Source organism: Pseudopodoces humilis, chromosome 4 (genome assembly GCF_049639895.1).
Source record: "Pseudopodoces humilis isolate 2021_Gansu_Grassland_sample_001 chromosome 4, ASM4963989v1, whole genome shotgun sequence".
Lineage (NCBI taxonomy): Eukaryota > Metazoa > Chordata > Aves > Passeriformes > Paridae > Pseudopodoces > Pseudopodoces humilis.
Window position 1 is genome coordinate 621,317 of NC_142203.1, and position 22,047 is coordinate 643,363.

Here is a 22,047-nt window from a genome sequence, read left to right on the forward strand (position 1 = left end):
AATCTTGGTCCATGCACCCCTGCTTTTGAGTGTACTAAAGTAGAATGAGCACAGCAGGATAGTAGCTGAATGGTAAAATTTTGCACTTACTTTCTTTCCTTGGGAGGACTTGGTGAGCTTTAAAAAAACTCAGTTTGGATGTGTCTGTTTTGCAGTAAGTCTTTATTCACTTTATGCCTGTTTAATTGTGAATTGTAGAGCAGCAATGAAGTGATTCCTGCTTTATTCACCAATATGAATATTGTGCTTAAAGCAAGCTCGTTCTTTATAAAAGATTTTATTATTCTTTAGATATCTTGAGTCAGATTCTATAAATTAGTTTTATTTATGTTGCTTCCTTTTAGCTTCTAGCATTTTTACAGATGTTTTTCTTAAGAGACTTTTCTGTCAAACTGAGAGTTCTCTTTTAAATATTTTTCCTACAGCAGTTGTTAAGCAATGAATTTTAAGTGGATGCATTGAATTGTCAGATAAATGGAGGAGTGAAACGCAGCAGTGTTGATCCTTTTTTCACTTTGCCAGCAGGGTGACAGATAAATCAGTCCCTCCAGTAACAGAATGGCAGAACAGCATAGGTTAGGATGCACAGGTTACATTTTTACATTATTACATTATTATATACATTTTACATTATATATATATATATATATGTATTGTACATTATCTAGTCCCAGAAGGAGGGAGCTTTGAGGGGTTGAGTTGATCTCTGAGGAGCTCAGGGACTGAGAGCATGGCTTGTTTTCAGGGAGCTGGGAAGAGTTGAACTGCAGCTCATTTGGAGCTTCTGACAAGAGTGATGTTTACAAAAGTTGATGGTGAATTGACTTCATATTTAAATAGGCACTGGTGGCTGGAGAGATAAAATAAGCATCGACATATCATCCTGCCTATAATCAGGAAAATGGCCTTTGGTGATCATCTTCCTGCACAAAGGACACACATGAAAACCTTCTGCAGCAAACCTTGTTTTCATACATCTTGATAAAAATTTAGATTTTTTTCACACATTGAATCTGTAGCTTTCAATTTTTTTTTACTTTATCTAAAATACCAGGTGCATGCCCTTGGTCAGGATGCCATACATATATTTGGTGTTGCTGTATCTAGAATACATAAAAGATCTTTGCAGATCACTGAGTTAATAATTTTAAATTAGACAGTAATTTTAAATGTTTCCCCCTCACAGAGTTGACAAACAAAAATACTGTCAGAAGTCACTCAATGTATATTGATTGTAAGTTAGAGCTCATGCTAAGAACTTGGATACATTTGATTATAGATGGGAGGAAAATCACAAATGCATTTAAGAAAATAACACCAATTAATGTTTAAACACTAGAAAACAAAGAGGTGGGGCATGAACCATCCAGTGAAATACTCCCCAAAGCCTTCCTTTTAGACTCCTGTTCTACAAATTAGCTCTTGTTAAGCCTTGCTTTTCTGTAGTCATTGCTATGAAAACATGAAGAGGTAGAAATGAAAAATAAAGTCTTTGTTGGAAAATACCTCTGCAGTGCCTACTGACACATGGTCAGCAGAAAGGCCCTCCTGTCTGTTCAGGTGACTCACAGGTGCTGTGCTGCTCTCCAGGTGCCATCCATCACCTCGTGAAGGGGTTGAAGGGGTGTTTGCAGCACTGCAGTGATTGATTGACCTCGTGCTGATTTACCAAAAGACACGTTGGGCACGTGATTGCTGGGGTTGGAGCACGGGGAAAAGGCAAGGAGGAGAACAGCTGACTGCTGTTGGTATATTCCTTTGCTTGAAGCATGTTTGCTCATTCTGAGAAGGTTTGGGGAGAGGGGACTCCCAGAGAGTGTAATGAATGAAAATGTAATTTGATCAGCCAGTTGAAGCCAAGGCAGGGATAGGATCACAGATTGAGCATGTGCTGGGACAGGTCTGGTTAGCTGGACACTGTTGTGGAAATGAACTCTCATTTTCAAGAGCTGGGCCTCAGAGATACATTGATCCTTTCAGGTGGGAGTGTGTAGAATGTAAGAATGCAGAAAATGTGTTTGTTTTTTCCCATGAAGTTGAAAAGCCCTGCTAAAAGGGTATTGATTAACTTCCACACAGCAATACCTACACAGTGCCTCTCGCTGGCACGGATCCAGTCTTCCCAAAGCACTTGGTTGATTCACATCCCGTGGGGGTGAGTGGGAACCCTGAGGCCAGGCAGGTTTTGTGAAAAGCTCTCCCTGGAGCTCCCTGTGTGGCTGTGCTGGAGGCTGGCAGGGACACCATGTGTTCTTCTTTGTGTCTCTTTAACCAGCTCATCTGTTCAGAGCTTATCAACAGCTGTGCAGATCACAGTGACAAACACCATCCAGTGGTAATTTCAGCAACCAGGTGGGAAAAACAGCCAGGGGGAAACGCTGCACCTTGTGAGGTGTGCTGTGTTTGCTGGCAGGAGAGGGTTATCACCAGTATCGCCAGGGGCTGCCTGGGCTGCAGTAAGAGTAAAAGAAATCCAGCTCTTTCGTGCCACAGCATTGGAGCAAAGTCTTCCAAGACAAAGGATAATTGAATATGGCAACAGGATTAGATAATAGCTAAAGTCTTTGATCATCAGAAGTCTGTAAGAAGAGATAAGGCAAAAGTACTTGCTATGATTGGTAATGACATGTTTGTGTCTACCTTGCAGGTATGCCTCTTGCATTCCTCTTTAGACTGTGCTTGCTACTGTTTGGGTTTGCTTTATTTGCACTTTCACAGAGGCTAGAGGAAACATTTGAAAACATAGAGCGCACTTGGAAATGTTTTCAACCTACTTTGGTAGCTCATCTCTTCATTCTTTACCCATCCAACGCCTAACAAAGCAAAGACAAAAGAAAGTGCACCTTTGTAACGTCCTTCAGCGCTCTTCATGATGGGAGTGTAAAAACTGAAAGTCAAATATTTATTTCTTTGCAGGTTACAGGATGACAGAATTAGGATAGAAAGGATGGAAAACCTCAATTTTGAGTACAGCCACGCTTTCCAGAGGGTTACTGACTTCTATGCAAAGGAGGTGCCTGGTACTGCAGGTATGTAATTTGGTTTTTTACGCAAAAGAAGTGCCTGACGTTACAGGTCTTTTATTCCAAATGTCTTTAAAGCGTGCATCCTATTAGCCTTTACAGTCATGCAGGCTTTTGGTCACCTTTGCTTCATTTTCTGCACAGTGGGATCTTATGTTGAGCTCAGAGGAAAAGGAACATTATTTAAATAAGGGCTACCATTACTTTTTTTCAAATCTTGAAGGTGTGTGCTTAGGCAGATTTAAATTTCAATGCACATAACAGCTGAGGGGGATTACTCAACATCTGAAATGGTTCTCAAGGTCACAGAATCCCAGAGTACCGGGGGGTTGGAAGGGTCCCCTGGAACAGTGACACAGGAATGTATCCAGGTGGGCTTAGAATGTCTTCAAAGAAGGAGATTTCATAACCACCCTAGGCAGCTTGTTTCATTGCCACCCTCAATGTAAAGTTCTTCCTCATGCTGAGGTTGAACTTGTGGTTTATTTTAATGGCCACTGCTCCTCATCCAATCACACGGCACCATTGAAGAGAGCCTGGTACCACCATTTGAGGTATTTATATGGATTGACGATATTCCCCAGTCTTCTCGTGAGACTAAACAGGCTCAACTCCCAGTCTCTCCTCATAAGAGATGCTCCAGCCTCTTAATCATCTTTATGGCCTCTGCTGGACCCTCTACAGCAACTTCTTGTCCTCCTTGAACTCTGGAGCCCAGAACTGAACACAGCATTCCGGATGTGGCCTTATCTGGGCAGGGCAGAGGGGCAGGATCCCCTCCCTGACCCGTTGGCCATACTCCTCCTGATGCACTCCAGGATCCCACTGACCCTCCTGGCCCCCAGGACACTCTGTCAGCTCATGGTCAACTTGTCATCCACCAGCACCCCTAGGACCTTCTCCACAGAGCTGGTCTCTTGTAGGTCACTTCCAAATTGTTCTAGTATTTGGGGTTATTCCTCCCCAGGTGCAGGACCTCTAGCTGCCCTTGTTGAACCTCACTGGATTTCTCTCTGCCCAGCTCTCTCAAGCACAGTGTCCCCTTGGTGAATCCCTGCTGGCCACTCCTGATGACCTTTCTTTCTGCATTCTTGGTGATGATCTCCAGAGCCACCTGTCCCATCACCTTCCTGGGGATGGAGGGGACTGGCCAGAGTGTCCTGGGCCCTCCTTCTTGCCCTCTTGGAAGGCAGGAGTATCATTCTTGTTACTGGGTTCTCAAGTTCTTGTTGGTATTATCTGGGAACAGAACAGCAGCGTTAAAAACATCCCTGAAAGAAGCTGAACTACGTGGGTTTTTAAAAAGACCAGTTTATGTTGTGGTATTGTGAAGTGAGTTTCCTGTTGTTGCAGCTGGAACTGGCTCTGTAGTAGAGCACTGTGCACAAAAATGAGGATGTCAGAATTGCATTTTTAGTTTGTATATTTAGAAGTTTGTTATGCCAACAGTTAGTCTTTTTTTTTTCATGAAGAAAAACCCATGGAGTCAAATGTTTTCTGTTTCTTAATGTGTTTACACTGTTGCAATGTTCTGCATTATTTGGAACCACAAGTGTTATTTTGGAGCCTTGCTTTATGTTGATTTACAGATGTCATAAAATTGTACATACATTACAGGTTTCTATCAGAATAAATTGAAAAGCAGATTATGCTTTTTCTACAATACCTTAGTAGTAGACTGTGAGTTTACCAGAAAATAAACATTTAACAAGAAAAATTATTTTTTTAGGTCCTCAAAACCTGTCTGTAGTACTGAGCTTGGATAAGCCTGTTATTTGCTCTCTGGCAGCAGTAATTGCATATCTCAAAGAATTTAATCTGGAAAAGATGCTTTACAATCCAAGGTAAGTTGCCTCATATAAATTTCCAATTCAAAGCACCACTTCTTGCACGTCTTAGCCGTGTCCCTGATTGTAATGAAAAACCTGCTAGTGATAAACATAGTCTTTGTAAAAATTACACCTTAACATTTGATTTCCTAATCAGAACTGAAAGAATCAAGGGGTTTCTTTGAGCAGCATTTCAGGAAAACCTTAATGAAGTGTGTTTGTGTAGACATTACTGTCAGTGATGTGAATGAGCACGTTCTGCTGCCAGGTGTTACTGAAAACAAACAAGGTGCAAAACCTGGTAGATACTAGGGAGAAAATTTTAAAGTTTGTTTGTATCAGCTGTCGCATCTCAACCTCAGTTTTATTGTGTGACCAAAACATAGGGCTTTTCTGGGCAGCTTTAAAAAAAACAAAATTTAAAAAAAAATTGCTGCTGCAAGTTAGCTTTGCAGATGTTGTTGCAGTTTGCAAATTCTTGTGTTGTAATGTTCAGGCAGTACTCAGCAGGTCTGTTTGAGTTGTTGAATCTAATTATCAGTTTTAAAGAAAACTGTTTAACACATCTTGGCTTTCTGGAAAATCCCTTGGCTGGACTCAGTGGTAAGTAGGAGTGGGGAGAAGGATCATGGCAAAAGCTGTTGCTGGAGCACCTCAATTTGTCCAAAGTTACTGCAAAACCACACAGACATGGATGTAACCTTGTCACCTCTTAAGCAGTCCCAACACTTGGGTTTATTAGATATGCTGAGTGCTCAAGGTTTGTGATGGGCTTACGCAGGTGGAATCAAGTGAAAATGCAAAGATGCTAAAGCTTCTCTTACCCTGTCCTGCACAGGTATAAAACATCACTGTCCTACCTGGCCTAGCTTTGAAAATATCATTGAGGCTTGTTAAATAAAACAGCTTTATCTGCTGTGGATCCTCTGCCAAATACTCTCCCAGTCGTCTCAGTGTTCCTCTGTCCCTAAATATGCTGGATTTAATAAAGTCAGTCTGGCTGCAGACTGGAAACTTAGAAATATGTCATGTCACTTGTGGATCATTCACATGTTGTGTGGGATTCTGGGAGTTTTCTGGGAGTTTGAATCTCATTTTGAAGGGTTCCCTCCATTACCAGTTTAGATTACCAGCTGCATTTAAAACATCCACTGCAGGTGCCAGCTTTAAACACTGCTTAAACACTTTTCCAGGTGCCCACCAAAACATTTAGAAATTATCCATGTGTTCTGAATTTTGGGATGGATTTCTTTCCTTAAGTTATGCTTCTCTCCAGGTTGTTTTTGAGTGTTAACAAAAGGTTTGATGTGCTTATAGGCCTAATGGGGAAGGAATTCCTGGGGCATCTTCCCTGCTGACCCATCGAGGGGTGTGCTGATCTGTGGTGTTCCTGCACTGTGGTGTGCCTGCTTATCTTCTTGGACTGCCTTTTTTCTTTTTTTTCTTGAACAACTGTTTTTTTAACATGCTGGCTTAGGTGGAGAAATCTTGTAGAACTTCTGGGGAAGCAAATGAATTCCATGGAAATGCCATTTCATGGTCAGCTTGTGGGTCACTGCTGTCACAGCGCCCTGTGTGCAATCACACAGGAAGGAGGTCAATGTTCTTTCAGCTGGAGAAAATGTGAAATCCATCTTTTATGTAGAGGTAATTCAGTAGCAGAGGACAAATATAATTATGTGGAGGCTTATGTAGCAGCAGTCAGTCATATTTGTAACAGCTGCATCCTAAAATCAAGTACATTATAGACTGGGAAGGAAAAGCACTAAATCTTAGCATTGACATTTGCCTGCTGAAGGCTGCTCTAATGGATTTCTGGGGAGTGTATGAGCATCTGAGGGAAAAGGCAAAGAAAGACTTAATATCTTGCTGATGTTCTGTGAAGAAATAAAATAGCATTTCTTGTGATAACTTTGTGGTCAGGAGCTTGGATTCTGCTGTGCTTATTTCTAAAGCCTTTATGCAAGTTCCACTTGCTGCTTGTAGAGTGTCATGGGGATGAACAAAGTGAGCCAAATATTCAGGTAAACTCAACTTCAGTGTTTTCCCTAATGCCAGTGAAATGCTATCTAAATACTGAACAATGAAAGATTTTTAAGCAAATGATGCCAGGCTCATGAATGTCTTGAATTGGGAAATAGAAGAGAAATAACTTCCATTGGAGTGTCAAGAAACTTAAAATTCCTAGAAGAATTTAGGTCAGTGAGCATATACAGATGGGTCAGAAAGCATGAAGTGGAGTTTTCAGTTTGTTAATGTGTCACAGGTCTGGGTGAAGAAGACCTGTTTGGTAGAAAGAATGACAGAAAAATTCATTACACCTCTGTACCTTCTTTGGACAAACACTCTTCTCCCAGCTGAAAAAAAATTCCATTTCAGTTTGGTAGTAAGAGTCATGAAATATCATGTAAGTCAAGGAATACTCATTGGTGGGGGGGGAAGCGGGTTTTGCCCTAATATTTCAATGAAGATTTTAAATCTACTTTTAAGATACTAAAAAGAGCAAAACATTGCAAAGAAATAAAGATTTCTACCACAGCTGGACCCCAAACTATGACTAGGCTGCTTCAGGGTTCCCAGCAGCAAGTAAAAATAGATTTAATAGATTTAATAATGAGTGGTACAAGTTTTTGTGAATCAGTGTGTTCTAATACCTTTAGTACAGAGAGACTTTTATTAAAGGCTTTTGTCAAGAAGTTAGCACACATCCAGGAGAAGTTTCCAAGTACATTTGGGTACTCAGTTTTGTTTGAAAGAAATCATCATTTGCATAGCAAATGTGTCTTGGTGTATTTCACTTTTACCTCTGTGTTTTCCAGCATGTTGGATATGGAGGAGAGAGACTTTGTAGACAGTAGTTTGTAGGTTTTGAACAGTGATGGAAGAACTTCAAGAAATGCAGGAATTAAACAAAAAGGGGTTCAGATCAAAAGTTCTAGCCCTGTTGAAGTATTCACTGATGAGTTTAAACTTGGTTAATTAAATTCAAAACATAGTCTTGGGCTTGACATCCTTTGCTACACAGGTTGTAGTAAATGTTTTTGGTATGGAGCATGAAGGAAACTGGTGCTTCTGAAAAAATGGAGAGACTTGTTTTTACTTCTTAAAGGGGATTCTTTTAGGGATTCGTGCATTTCTTGTCTGTGTAAGTTCATTCTGTGGTTTATTCACCCCTAGAGATCTCAAAGCCATGGACTCTAGAGCTCTGTAAAAGGTAACTGAGCAAAGAAAATCTGTTGCTTTCAGGGTGCAGCTCCACTCAGAAACATCAGAGATGTGGGCAGTTAAAGTAGTTGGAAAATTCCTGATCTAAACAACATGCATTCAGTTAGGCTGAGATACCGAGTATGAAATGATACGTATTATCTCCTGTGAGAGGAAATAATGAGCACGGCATTAAAGCCACCATGCACTGCAAGCTTCTCGAGAGGCAAAATCACAGAATCCCAGACAGGTTTGGATCAGAAGGGACTTCCAAGTTTCTCCAGTGCCACCCCAGCCATGGCAGGGTCACCTCCCAGTGTCCCAGGAGCTCCCAGCCTGGTCTTGGACATTTCCAGGGATCCAGGGACAGCTTCTCTGGGCACCCTGTGCCAGGGCCTGCCCACCCTGCCAGGGAACAATTCCTTCATAAAACTAAATCTCTCCTACTGTAGTTTAAAGCTGTTCCCCCTTGTCCTAACTGCCTGTGTAGAAAGTTGCTCTCACTCTTTTTTATAAAACCCCCTTAAGTACTGAAAAAATGGCACAGATTATCCAGTTTCTCCAGTAACACATAACAACTGAAGTCTGGGGATGTACTTGGCTGTCCTAGAGCAGAAAAGTAACCTTTTCACACTCATCATCGTGTGGTGCTGCTCTGAAAAAGTAATTTTATGGGCAGGAACCTCATTTCTTGTGAGTATTCCCTATAAAATCCCTAAAGCTCCCTAGAAGCTTCTGTCTGTTTACTCTTTTCCTTTCTCTAAGCACAGAGATGACTTGACCCTGCCTTGCCACGTTCCTCTGTTACGGGCTTGCCAGCTGTTTCCATTACTTGGGTTTTGTGCTGCTTTGAGTGCTTGAGACTGTTGCAAATCTGTGCTTTGAAACTGGGGTCACAGTGTCACCTACAGGAGGAGTTATGGCCCTGTGATCCTGTCAAAATGTGATTTCTGAAAGGTGGCTTTCAGCGGGGCAGGGAGGGCTGGTAGCAGCACATTAGCATTTCACACAAGGGCTGTGCTGAGACCTTTGCTGCAAAACCAGCCCTGGCTTAATAGTTACCTACAACCTTCTTCTGCCATTTGGTCTCTAAATTCCTTGTAAAGAATGTGGGGTTTTTTTTTACATTTTTATCAAGTTCTGATCCCAAGCTGAAGGAAGATGAGTGGGTGGAAGCAAAACATGTTCTGTGCTGTGACATGTGGAATTGTTGGTTGGGCATATCCTGCAGTTGATCTTGACTGTTACTCACGTACTCTAAACTCTCAATTACCACGATTAATGGCAGGGTGAAGTAACTCAGATAAAGAAAACACCTGGGTAATGTAAGACACACATAATTTATGCTGTGAAAACAACTTCAGCTTGTCTGATCTGAAAGAGCTGTAAATACACTGTGAAAGAAGAGTAAATCCACTGTGCAGTGGAACAGAGTGAACTGTTCTGCTGAGCAGCCCTGCTGGGAACAGAGTCTGTCCTGGGATAGGTGCTCTAAAGCCAGGAGAAGTGTGGGAGCACCACAAAAATCCACAATCCTGAGGCTCTGATGTGACAGGGAGACCCAGGAGCATCCTCTTGGCTTTGGAGAGGAGGTGGAAGGGCTTGGTTCTCACCCAGCTGGGTGTAAGAGACCAGAGGCTGGAGCAGGGGCAAATTGGGAAACTACAGCTGGTCCTGGGTGCAGAAAGCTGCTTTTGGAGCAGCAGGTGGGATTTGTGAGTGGGGGCCAAGCAGAAATCATTCCCTAATTAATTTTTGCCAGCATCAGCAGTTGTGACTGAAGATAATAAAAAGAAGTATTGTTTTGTTGCTTACAATATTGTGTAATTTGGAACAAGTTGTTGGTTTTGCCTCCAGTGTTTTCTTTTGCTGGTCAGCTTCCTTGGTTTCTGAAATAGCACACATGGGTGCAGTTCTGAGTCAGCTGTACTTCCAAGCTGTCATTAAACTTCTTGAGGGCCCGCAGTTGAATCTGCTTTTTTTTTACAATTCTGTGGAAAATACTTCTAATTTGACCCATTATTTAGGAAAAAAATTGGTAACAGGCCCAAGCACCTGCATACAACATAAATATATAAGATTAGTCTCTGAATATTTTATATTTCTGAAAGTTTTGGCGCAGTTCTTGTTTTTAGTGTAGCAGCAATGCAGCTGTGTGTGCATAGCAGGAAAAGGTTGAGCATTCAAATACTTTTTCAGAGGGTTTAAAAGTGAAAAACTTTTTGTGAAAAGTCAAGAAAACAGTTTTAAGCCTTGCCCAGCAAGTGGTTGTGCTTAGTGTAAGAGAGCAAAGAGTGTCCTAGATTCTGTGCACAGGGCAGTCAGCAGGATGATTAACCCAGACAATCATGACTCCATTTGTCAGAACCATTTATTGAGGATATTGCACTTCACTCTCCTGACTGCTACGTGTGCATTTGAGACTGAAATGATTTTCAGATCTCATATGATTGCGCACCTAATACCATTATTTTATTAGTGGTGATTCTAAAGGAGCACAGCCTTTGGGTTGATCTCATCCAGTTCTGTTCAGGAATATCAAAAAGCCAAGTAATTTTGGTCATGGTTGTTTCATATTAAAACAAAAGCAAATAGTTTCAATCTCCCCTATTTCTATTTTCCTGCATAATTGCACCTGCAGGCTGTTTAAATTTGCAGCAGTAATAAAAAGTAATATGTGTTTTGATATGATGTTTTGATGATGAATTGTGTTAAAAATCTGTTCCATTCTTGAAGTATTAATTGTCAGTCCTGTCATTGCTAAATTGTAAACTGAATAAATGAACCATTTAGTGGAGAAGGGTTAGATAACAGGAGGGCTGGATTTTGTTCTGAGCTTTGCCAGAGTCATTGTAGGAAATGGGGAAATGACTGTGAAGTTTTATTTTCCCAAGCAGAAAGTTAAAAGTTAGTGTTCAGTTCTTTTAATTATTTGAAGAGATATTAATTTCTTGCTTGACTTTTGAAAATTTATTTGCATAACTGTTGAATTCTCTAATGTGAGGAGCCTGACAGTGTTTCAGTTTTCTGCTCATGCCCAAGTTTAAGATATAACATCTGAAATTCCTCTCCCCAGCAATTTCAAACGGTTGTCCAGTGAAACTGAATTCATGACAATTAATGGGACAACAATGAAAAATCTTGAAATTTTACAGAATCAGGTAAGGACAAATGTATTTTTTTTTTTTAACAAATGCTGAGATGTTCACAGGTGTTTGGCATACTTTTCCCAGTGAAGTTAATCAAATTTGCCAATCTGACCCATAAAAGTCTTGAATTATTTTAAATGGCATCAGACTGAAGGGAGATAACATTTTCAGAAACATAAATTAAATTCTTCTGTACTAGCTTCTAGTATGATTTAGGGACCTTGCTGCACTTTGACTAGCAAAGAACTTTGCTTAAGTTTATTTCCTTCAGCAACTGCATTTGAGTGATGTTTGCAGTAGAGTTTGTTTTTGTGCTCCTGCTCAGAGCTGTATGTACAGACTTATTTTAATTATGTAATTTATCCTGGTCATTTCCTAAAACCCATTTTCTAGCTAAAGGAAAAACATACTTAAGTATCTTACAACTGCTGGAGGTTCTTTATGTAAGGCATTGTTGAGAATGAAATTGATTATGAGTGTACAATTGCCATCTCTTAAAGCCCAAACACAATGTTCTGAATAATGTCAAGATCCTTCCACTGCAAAGCTAAGTGCTCAGTTAGAAATAATTAAGTTATTTTCGTTATTTCAGACTGACATGAAAACAAAAGGAAGCCTACTCTGGGTCTTGGATCATACCAAAACTTCGTTTGGACGTCGAAGATTGAAAAAATGGGTAACCCAGCCCCTCCTGAAATTCAGGTGAGATGGTCCCTTATCCTGGGCTGAACCTCTGTTTTTTAGTTGTGATTTTGAGTATGCCAGATGATTTTGTTTGTCCAGAAGACCTGAGATCCACAGCAGAGTTTGCACAGCAGAGGACACAACAGAAGTGGTGGGTGTTACTTAGGTTTGAAGGAGTGAAACCTCTCTTTGGGGCACAGATGAGTAGCAGTGGGTTTGGACCAGGATAGAAATGCCTTTGCAGAATCAGATTGGGCAGGGTTCTACTTCTGTATCCCTTTTCAGACAATGAATGTGGATCACCTGGGACTGGAGGTTGTTTTGTTCCTGAACTTGCCAATTAATGTTGGATGTCTTTCATCCCTCACAAGTATTTACATCCCTGATGTGTTTAATTTCTTCTAAAGTAGCTGTGGATGCTTTTGTTATCCCTGTATGCAGTGTATGGCACAGGAGAGAGTTCCTTTGTGTTAATCCTGAAATGTGATGATTATTTGGCCACTTCTGTATTTTGACCTGTGCCTGATTTATCAGTGCTTTAGAAATGCTGTGTTTTGTAGCAGTATTGTGCTGGTTTTCATAATTTTGAAATGGACTCCGTCTTTTGTGGTTTCTCTTTGCAGGCTCGATTTGAGTGTTGTGCTTTATTTTGTAATAAATAGCACTATTGAGTCCATGGGCTGCATTTGCCTATATTTGAGTTTTTGGATCCATTCATTTGAAAATGTGTTTCCTGAGCGTTGTCAAGGCAGAGTTTATTGAGGCTGTCACTTTGTTCCCTTCAGTTCTCCCATAAAGGAGATCTTTTGACTTGATTATCCACAGTATTTTTTCTCCTCTGTTTTACTTTTGAAAATACATTGAGCAGTTTTAATGTTCATTATTTTCTGACAGGTTCAAATAGGGAGGTATACCAGTGTTCTAGCATCTTGCTGTTGCTGGTAATTTACAGCTGTTTGTTCAGGAGCATTTTTTCTTCCCTTGACCAAGTCTGATATGTTAAAGCACTATGCTTCTGTAGAATCACTGCTTACTTTTCTTGTTTACCTTTTTCTAATGAGTTAATTTCAGCGGCCTTTTTTTTTTAAAAAAAATTATTCTGCTAATAGCTTTTATGTATGTTACCCACTTCCAAAGGCTTTTGATGTAATTGTCCCATACTGCAGGAAAGTTAATCAGGGCGTTGTGCCATGAGAAGCATTTGGCTGGAATTTGGGGGCCACTTTCTAAATGTAAATAAATAAGTTTGTGCAGTTGTCAGCGGAGGGAGCCAGAGCACTGAGGATGGCCCCGGGCAGGACCTGGCTGGGCTCCTCCCAGGCTCGGAGTGACCACCCCGAGTGACCACCCCGAGTGACCACCCCGAGTGACCACCCCGAGTGACCGCACTGAGTGACCACACCTGTGGGGCAGCGGCTCAGACACCACTCCACAGGGAAATAGAGCTGCTACCTGGCACAGCACTACCTGAAACTGCTTCCCCAGAACTTCAGGCCCTCTTTGTTAGCCAGTATATTTAGTTTAAAAGTTCTCCCTTGTCTCAGTACAGAACCAGCTTTAAAGGTTCATAGTTCAGTTTGCTTCTCTTACATCTCTGTTCCTTCCTTCTCCTGGAGAGGGATGCTTGGCATTTTCAGGCTGCTATGGCTGGAGCTGATGGTGCTCCTCAGTACTACTTGAAGCTAAAAAAGCTGTTTTGCTCTGTGTACTTCTCTCTTTCTGACTCTCAAGTTGTAATTTTACATAGTTAGTGCATCAGGCATCTGGCAGTATTGTTCCCAGTAATGCACACAAATGCACTCAGAGAACATTCCGTAATTGTAATTCACCTGAGCCTCCTGGAGTGACATTCTCAGAGGAAGTAAGGCTTCTGTACTGCATCTTTTCCAGTCAGTGAGTAGGTGTATCAAGAAGTGAGAGGGTGTAATTACTGCTTTATGCCTTAGAGTTTTAAATCACTTGGGATGATGACTAAATTTTCTGTGAAGAAACCATACATTAGGTTGAATAAAGATGGAATGTGTACAGACTCATTTGGGCAAACTTGAAGATACTCTTTAAATCATCAGCGATGCAATACATGTAGAGACAAGATGTGTACATTTGGGAAAAAAAAGAAATGGAAAAAAAAAAAAAACCAAAAAGTTTAACCAAGAAGGGTGTAATGCCCTCACTTACTCACCTGGGTATACAAAGATAATGAGATAAGAGTGTATCAGTCACTAACAACTCAACTTTTTAGGGGGAATGAAGAAGGTTGTTTTTCTGCAGAAGTTACGTATTTGTGGGCTATAGAAGTGTTATCTTACCTCTGAAATCCAAGTTCCATCAAGTGCCTTTCTCACTTGGTGTCTGTAAGTGGAGTGGAAGAAGAGGGGATGGATGGCCTGGAGCATTTTTGTGTGGGTGAAACCTGTTGTCCCCAGTCAGGCAGTGGGGTTCTAGCAGGAAAGGCAGCAGGGCAGCTCTCAGGGTCCAGTGTTGCAGCACAGTGTGACCTTTGTGTCTTTGTGTGCAACAGCCACAAAGAATTTGTTTCCTAATGGGAAACAGATCTCAGAAGCCTTGAGGCCGATGCCAAAGTTGCTGCTTTTTCAATATCTACAGCAGGAGGAGAAAGAAAAGGTGGGCCTGGCTGAGCACACCTAGCTGTGGTTTCAATCTCTAGTTTTGTTGTACATTTTGCATGTTGTCCTGTGTAGACACTGCCCTGCACATGACCAATCTGAAGCCTCTCCTCTGCAGAGTGCATCCTTCCCTGTCTCTGTATTATCCATGGTTACCCACTGCCTCCCTCCTTCCTTCCAACCTCTGCTTTGCATTTCCCTTCCACAGCTGTCAGGAGTGCAGATTGCCCACCTGCAGTACAAACTGACAAAAAAACACTGCATCCTTTCCCTGGCTGGGTATTAATTTGTGTCTGTGCCTTGCTCAGCTGTTGAGTCTTGCACAATTCCTAGGAAATTTGTTTTATCAAACACACAACCTTGTCAAGGTTGGCTGGAGTTGAACAAGAAGTTCAAAACCGGAAAAGGCAGAGGAGTGGAACAGCACAACTAGATACAGGTTTATTTCCATAGTAGATCAGTCTGTAAAGCTAATAAAGCTGTGACTGGGTGTTTAAAATAGAGCTTGAGGCTGATGTATCATCCAGGGCAAGTGAGAGCCAGTGTAGGGGAATATCTGCAGATTCCATTCCTGTGCAGGGAGCACTGCATAAGGGAGGTGATTCCCCCACCTCCCACTCTGCTCCTGCACAGCTGGGATGTCTTTTAACAGGATATGTGTTTCTGGTGCCATGGCCAGGGAGCAGGGAGGGACCTTGCTGTGGAACTGGGAGAGAACCCAGCTGCTGTTGGCCTCTGTTGCAAAAGTGCTTCCTTTGAGCTAAAACAGTTTCTAATGCAAAATTTTAAAAGCTTAGGGATACGTGTGGGATAAACTGGAAGGGTATGTGATGTGAACATACTAGTTTACATAATTATCTCTCTCTTTGGGGTGTTCTCTACTGGTTTTTGAATGTTTTCATATTTGAAGTACTTTAAACAGACTGACTGACCCACAAGTGCCTCAGTTGTATTTCTTTAATATTCTTTTGTCTCACTTAGATTTTTAGTGTTACATATGATGTGCCTGCATTTATTTGTAGCCAGGAGCACCTGATCTTTTTTTACTTAAACTGATGTTTAAATCTCAAGAAAGGAGAAAAGTTGTATCTGTTAGGCAGTTGCCAAAAACATGTCAGCCTTTGCTTTGTACTTCAGAGAAACCAAAACTTTAATTACCTCTCGAGAACTGGATTTTCCCCCTGGAATTCCAGTATACTTTGTCCCCCATTTCTCCCCATTCTGGACGAGATGATGCTTTTCTAATATTAAAGCCTTGTAGGATGGTATTGATAATTACTATTAGTCTGAATATGCTTTGGCCACAGGAGTTTAGAATGACTCTCAGTGTAGCAAATTCAGAACTGCACAGTTCAGGACTACAGACAGTTCCTTATCTGCTCCTGAAGAAGAGGAAGTTTAAATTTGCATTACTGGTGCAACATGACTTTCTTGGAGGATATATAGTGTAGAACTGGGAAGAAGAGTGTCCCTTGGCAGTGAGATTGGCAATGACATTTCTTTTGTAATATAAAATAATGTCTTGGTCTGAATTTTCTCACTTTGAATGTATTGAGTGCTGTTTTATTTATACTTCTATTATAATTCTAAAGGAAAGATTTTAAAGTTTGACTTTGTCCTTGTTCTCATAATTAAAGTATCAGGGTGGTAAAACAAACTGTCTAAACGTCCTTGAAGAAAGCCATCTTATTTTGGAATGGTTCCCATTTGATACCCGTCTTCATCCAGAGCAGGATTGGAATATTTTCTTTTCCCAGCAGTAATTTGTGAATAAAATCCACTGATCCCACAGCAGGGCTAAATTTTCCTCCTAAGAATAACAATTTTATAGAATCAGTGCCAGTATAAAATGCACAAATGCAGGTTACAGCATATGCCTGAGATCTCAAAATTGTTGTAGGAAAGAAAAAGATTGCAGCATCATCACATGTATTGATTCATTTTTGCTAGCTGTGTTGTGGTTCCTTTGAATGCTGTGTCTAATTCCTTATAAATGGAGCAATCAGGCATTCATTCATGTTGGCTAAAGTAGCTAATTGTTCCCTTTTTAGGCACAAATAGCTGAAATACATTGTGTATGAACATAAACAAAAGTGTTTGATTACCATTTGCATATTTTGGACGTTCTTTTAACAGATGTGAAGCTAAAGTTTAGGGTACTTGTGTACTGCTGTTCAGTATTTGAGATCCATTCAGGGAGATTGTCCTCTCCTGCTGGACCTCTCTTGGAGAGGCATGAGACATCAGGAGTTTTGGGAGGAAATTACTTAAAAAACAAGTTTTTAGATCCTGAAGGATTAATTTTTTTTAGGTTTCACTTAAATTTCACTGCACTAATTACGGTATAATTACCCTTCTTTGTACATTTTCGTTGGTGCTAATGGGCTAAAACTCTGGCGGTCACACCAAAATTTAACAAGTCAGGGCTCATCCCACAGCTGAGGCAGTTTCTGTCTCGGCCAGCACTTGGGTAGGAAGGCAGAGGTAAGGGTGGCATCCCAGCCTTAAGGGGAGGGGAGCACCCACGGTGGGCAGGGGCTCCACAGAGGGCACAGATCTTCGTCAGTGAATTCCACAGCTGGCAGGGAAATCAGACTGTGAGTCCTGAGTGCGATGAGCCCACAGCAGAGGGTCTGACCAGAGGGACAGAGAAAGGAGAGAGGGAGGGAGAGGAGGAAAGGGAGAGAGGGTCACTGTGCTGTTCCTGGCCCCAGCGCCGGTGATGGGGTGTCTGGGACCCGGCTGTGCACACCTGGGCCCCTCCCTGCAGGGACCTGCCCACGAGAACATCTCCTGCCTTGGGGACGAGCTGCTGGCTCTCTGTGCAAAGCAGTCCAGACAGGCAGCCTGTCCCACACCTGTCTGGAGAGGGACTGAAGGGGTGTCGTGTGCTCCTGACCCCGTCGCTGTGCTGAGCTCCAGCAGGCACAGCGCGGATGTTTGTCCTGGAAAAGTGCATCCCTGCCTCTGCTCCAGCCTCAGCAGTCCTTGGCTGGCTCTGCAGCCGTCCCCTGTCGCTGCTGGGGACTCGTGCAGTAAGCCAGGGCTTTACCTGCCTGTTCTTCAGAAGGACATGCTGAGTGCACAGACTGCACACTGGGAACTCGAGCAGGACCAAGGGCTTTGGGGGCATTAACTGCTGGCCATGAGAGGGAGTGCTCTGCAGCAGGGGACAGACACTCTGTAGCATTAGACATGGTCTTTAACTCAATCAGCTCATCCAAAGTCTTCTTTGTGGTCTGAGGGGAGGCCAGAAAAAAAACCATAATATATTAGTGAGTAATTTAAATGATACGTTTTCGTTCTTTGCAGTTAGGAGGCTGCTAGGCTTTGATTAAATACCACAGTCCATGGAAAGCAATGTTTGTTATTTCATACCCTTGATTATGTTTTTTAAAGGGTTGAATTCCTGTGACTGACAGTTCTGCACATGACTGTTCTCTTAGAATGGATATAATAAAATTAATTTTAATCGTATATGCTATTCCTGGGTTATGCCCTTAGCACCAGGAATGAATTCATACTGTGTGCATTTAGCATAATTTAAGAGATTTCGGATAAATTTGTATTTATTTACCTTGTATTTAAATAATACCTTACATGAATGAAAGCATCCTTAGATCTTATATAGCAGTTACATTATCAATTTCACTCTGCTTTAAATGTACAGATATATTATCACATCTAAAAATGTTAGTTTGCTGCAGGAGAGACCAGCAGATCTCTGATACCACACCAGCAACCAGCAATCCTGTTTAGGCTGCTCAGATGTTAATTTGGTGCAGTGCTTTCATGTCTGCAGCCTTCTGCTTTGTCAAAATAATTTTTAGTTCAGGATTCAAACATCTTCTTTGCATTTTCTAATTTTCTGTATTGTTCACTTATTTGGCAGCAGAATAATGCAGGGGAGTATCTCATTATTTCACTTCAAGTAGTTCTTTTAAATGACTGCAGTAACAATTCTGCAGTTAGATTTTGTAATGTTTAAATACACTGAAAAGTGATTTTAGTATTGTATTAATGATGCTATTCTTAAGATGGGGGGTATGGCAGAAGTAAGAGTATTGCTTTTAGTTGACTGAATTATGTTATATTATTCCACAGAAGATTGCTTGGAAAATTGAATAAAGATCAGATTGCTGACATGGTTTATACAGATGAGAAAGAACAGGCCAATACTGCACCTAAATGCAGCATGAGGTAGTAGCCAGTTTAGCTGTCTGTTGAGTTTCTTTGCATAATGTTAGATCCAGGTTTTCTGGTGCTGGAATTCTTTTCCACACCATGCAGAGATTGGCAGCCCCAAACTGTACATTACATATGCTGGATAACTGTGCAGTGCAGAACAAATTTCCTTTGGAGATGACTTAGCAGCTGATCAGTGTAATATATATATATATAGATATATTTATTTATATTTATATTTATATATTTATATATTTGCACTCAATAACATGTTTGTTAATTTAAGTCTAAATATTTAAAGTTTGAAAGCATACTTTGAAATCCATCATCTGTTTTTATGATACCTCATCCCAGTCCTTCCTTCCTTATGGGTGTATGGTGTTTTAGACTATTCTTTGCTGTACTTTCTGAATTTTGAAATAGGAATCCCACTAGGTTTTCTTTACAGGTGGAAAAAAAATGGGTCATTTGGTACTGAATGCCATTTTCCTGACCCTTTCTTATTTAGAATTAGGATTAGAGCAGAAAAACTGTGTGGATGCTTAGTTTTAGATTACTGGAGCTCCAGTAACACAGCCATATGTGAGGATGATTAAAGTGCAGATTAAGCTTTGGAGGGAGGAGTTTTTTGAGTATCTGCATCTATTTTACATATTACTGCCAGTTTCCAGTTGGCCACATAGTAATAGTGCTGTTTAAATTAAGTAACAGAGTTCTGCTGCTTGCAGTGCTTTTTAGAATGAAAAATAAAGGTTTTTATCCTCTTTAAGGTACATATGTTTATAATTTAACGGTTCAGTACTCCCTCATGTGGAGAAGTGTTCCAGGGTTTCAAGTGGAGTGAGCATCAGTAATTCTCCATGCAAATGGAATTGTGGGTGGTGACACTGACCCTTCAGGATGTCGCTGTAGCTGTTTGCTGGCGCTGGAGCTGTGTGCTCGGGGTGTCCTGTGGCTCTGTCACTGATATCAGCCCTGCTCAGGTTCCTCCCTGTCTCCCTGCTGTCCCTGGCAGCTGCTTCCAAGTTGCCTGGCTGCCCACAGGAATGGGGGAAATCTCTAAAATCTGTGTCTCGACTCTTGTAGTGTCTGCAACCTGCGGAGGTGCCTACTTTATTTATTTCCTCATGGACACTATTTATGAGCAGCCATGCTGGCAACTGGCCTGAAACCTTTACAGTTAAAGCCACGGGGAAGGCAGGCAATCTTCCAAAAATCTTAAATTTGGATTGCATCCTTCGTTCCCATCCCTGTGTGCTGGCTGAGCTCTGAGCATCTCGCTGTCCCTGAGAAGGTGGGCTGGGCTGGGAATGTGAAGTGTCTGCACCAAAACACTGATTTCTCCTTACACTGCACGGGTGGATGGGCTTTGTATACAGCCACTTGGTCTCACCCTGAGTAGCTCCCTAGAAAGCAGCAGGAAGGCAGTTAGGTTGCATAGAAAGCAGAAATGGAGTTACCTCTGCAGTCTGCAGCCAGTCCGTGGGTGTGTTGGGAGGGTACAGAGGAGATTGGGGTGAAACTTGGTGGTAGTTGTCCAAGAACTTTGGAATCACCTCTTCTTGTTAAAAACGTGTTTCCTCACTTCAGGAGGATGTTTCCTTGACTTCAGTCAAGAAATTGGGAGATAAATGTTAGAGGTTTTAGCAAAAAAAAGGTAGAAAAGCCAGCACAGACCTGATCCAGGTAATTACCAATTGCTGGTCAGGGTCAGACACAGGGAGACAAAACGGTGAGGGGTTTCTACAACCTGCTGGGATAAAGTGTGGCACACGGGTGCAGAGTGAGCTCCAAAGGCTCTGCCCATCCTTCAGGCACTTGTCTGCAGGTTTGGGGTGGAATACCCAGGATTCAGTGTTACTCGTGCTACTGCTGCCAGGAGCATGCACAGAATTGGGCACTGAGGTGTGTGTTGTGAGCACACACAGGGGAGAATGAGCTCATGGCCAGGATCTGGCTTTTGTTTGGAGTGAAATCCCAAGGTTCTCTGCATTCCTCAGTTCTTTTACTAATCTACTCGTGAGGATGTGGCATTAGTCAAAGGCTGAAACAAATCAACCCAAAACAGACCAAAGGAAGAGGTTCACTGCCTCCCCCTTCCCCTCAGAGAAATACAAGTTTTAATTATTGATCTTCTTCTTTTACAGTGAAATAAACGCCCGGCTTGATGCTGTGTCTGAAATTCTACTGTCAGAATCCAGTGTGTTTGGTCAGATTGAAAATCTTCTTTGTAAGCTGCCAGATTTAGAGAGAGGCCTCTGCAGTGTTTTCCACAAGAAGGTATACCCATCATTACACTAAGTCATTGTTTTCTAAACAGCATCATTCTGCCTCAGTGAACTTCCTTTGCTTTTGCATGTTTGTTTAAAAATACTTTCTGCTTAGCAGGACTGAGGCTGACATATTAAAGGGATGTGGGTTTATAAAAATCAGATGTGGTGAAATCTTTGTGATCAGTGATATGCTGATAGCAGAAAGGTCTGGGTAGGGTTCTGAAGCACATGCTTTGGGCTGCTAATGATAACAGGAAAACATCTGCAGTACTCATGATTTAGTGTCTGGATTCAGTGAGGCAGGATGGTGCAATAGGCCCTTTTGCCATGAATCGTTATTTGCCTTTAAACCAAAGCTTTGCGTTCCATATGCTTATCTGAAATCACACGTGCAAGTGGAACCACTTGGCTGTAGTTAGCTGTTTGCAAATGAATGTTGGTTTGTTTATAAATTCCCTAGTTTGGACCTCACATCCACATTTTAATGAGAATTACTTACAAGTGATGAGACACCGACAGCTCTTAGTTGCAGAAGATTAATGTGCCAATGGCACCTGTGGAGTACTTCATGTTCATTTATTTCACTGTTCTACTTAGAGGTTTAGACAGTTTGTTTTAGATGAAGGAATAGATGGGTAGAACAAGAGCAAAGCTGAAATTCCTTGGATGTCAGAGCATGAAGTTTTCCTGTCTCTGAAAATCTGAACCTTGGTTATTGTACAACTTTTAAAGCCCTGAAGTGCTGCGGTGTTTGGCTCTTGGAAAGGCTCGTGTGTTTCAGTGAGTGGATACAGAGGTCCAGCCATAAGGGTGGTTGTGAAAAAACACTTTGCCCATCCTCTAACGTGTACCATATTCACATGATACAGTCATTGGGTTTCTTTGTCCAAACAGCTGCCCAGGAATTAGATAATCCACTTTTTAATGGTTTAACTCATTTCAGGTTCCATACATAGTACTGTTTCTAGGAATGTATCTATATTTCACAATATCCTGGAACTGCTCCGCTGCTGCCCTGTGGGGTTTCTTTGCTTTGGTTGGTTTGGTTTTGTTTTATTTTCTGTATGCACTTA

At 41.5% G+C, this 22,047-nt stretch overlaps 1 protein-coding gene across 1 annotated transcript in view; it reads left to right on the forward strand.

Moving 5' to 3' along the window:
- Positions 1 to 22,047, forward strand: part of MSH3 (mutS homolog 3) — an 86,329-nt gene that overhangs the window by 26,983 nt on the left and 37,299 nt on the right. The window contains exons 9-13 of the mRNA XM_014258250.2: positions 2,917 to 3,029; positions 4,753 to 4,867; positions 11,133 to 11,217; positions 11,798 to 11,907; positions 20,849 to 20,981. Coding sequence (XP_014113725.2) covers positions 2,917 to 3,029; positions 4,753 to 4,867; positions 11,133 to 11,217; positions 11,798 to 11,907; positions 20,849 to 20,981 — 556 coding nt within the window. The remainder of the gene's footprint in view (positions 1 to 2,916; positions 3,030 to 4,752; positions 4,868 to 11,132; positions 11,218 to 11,797; positions 11,908 to 20,848; positions 20,982 to 22,047) is intronic.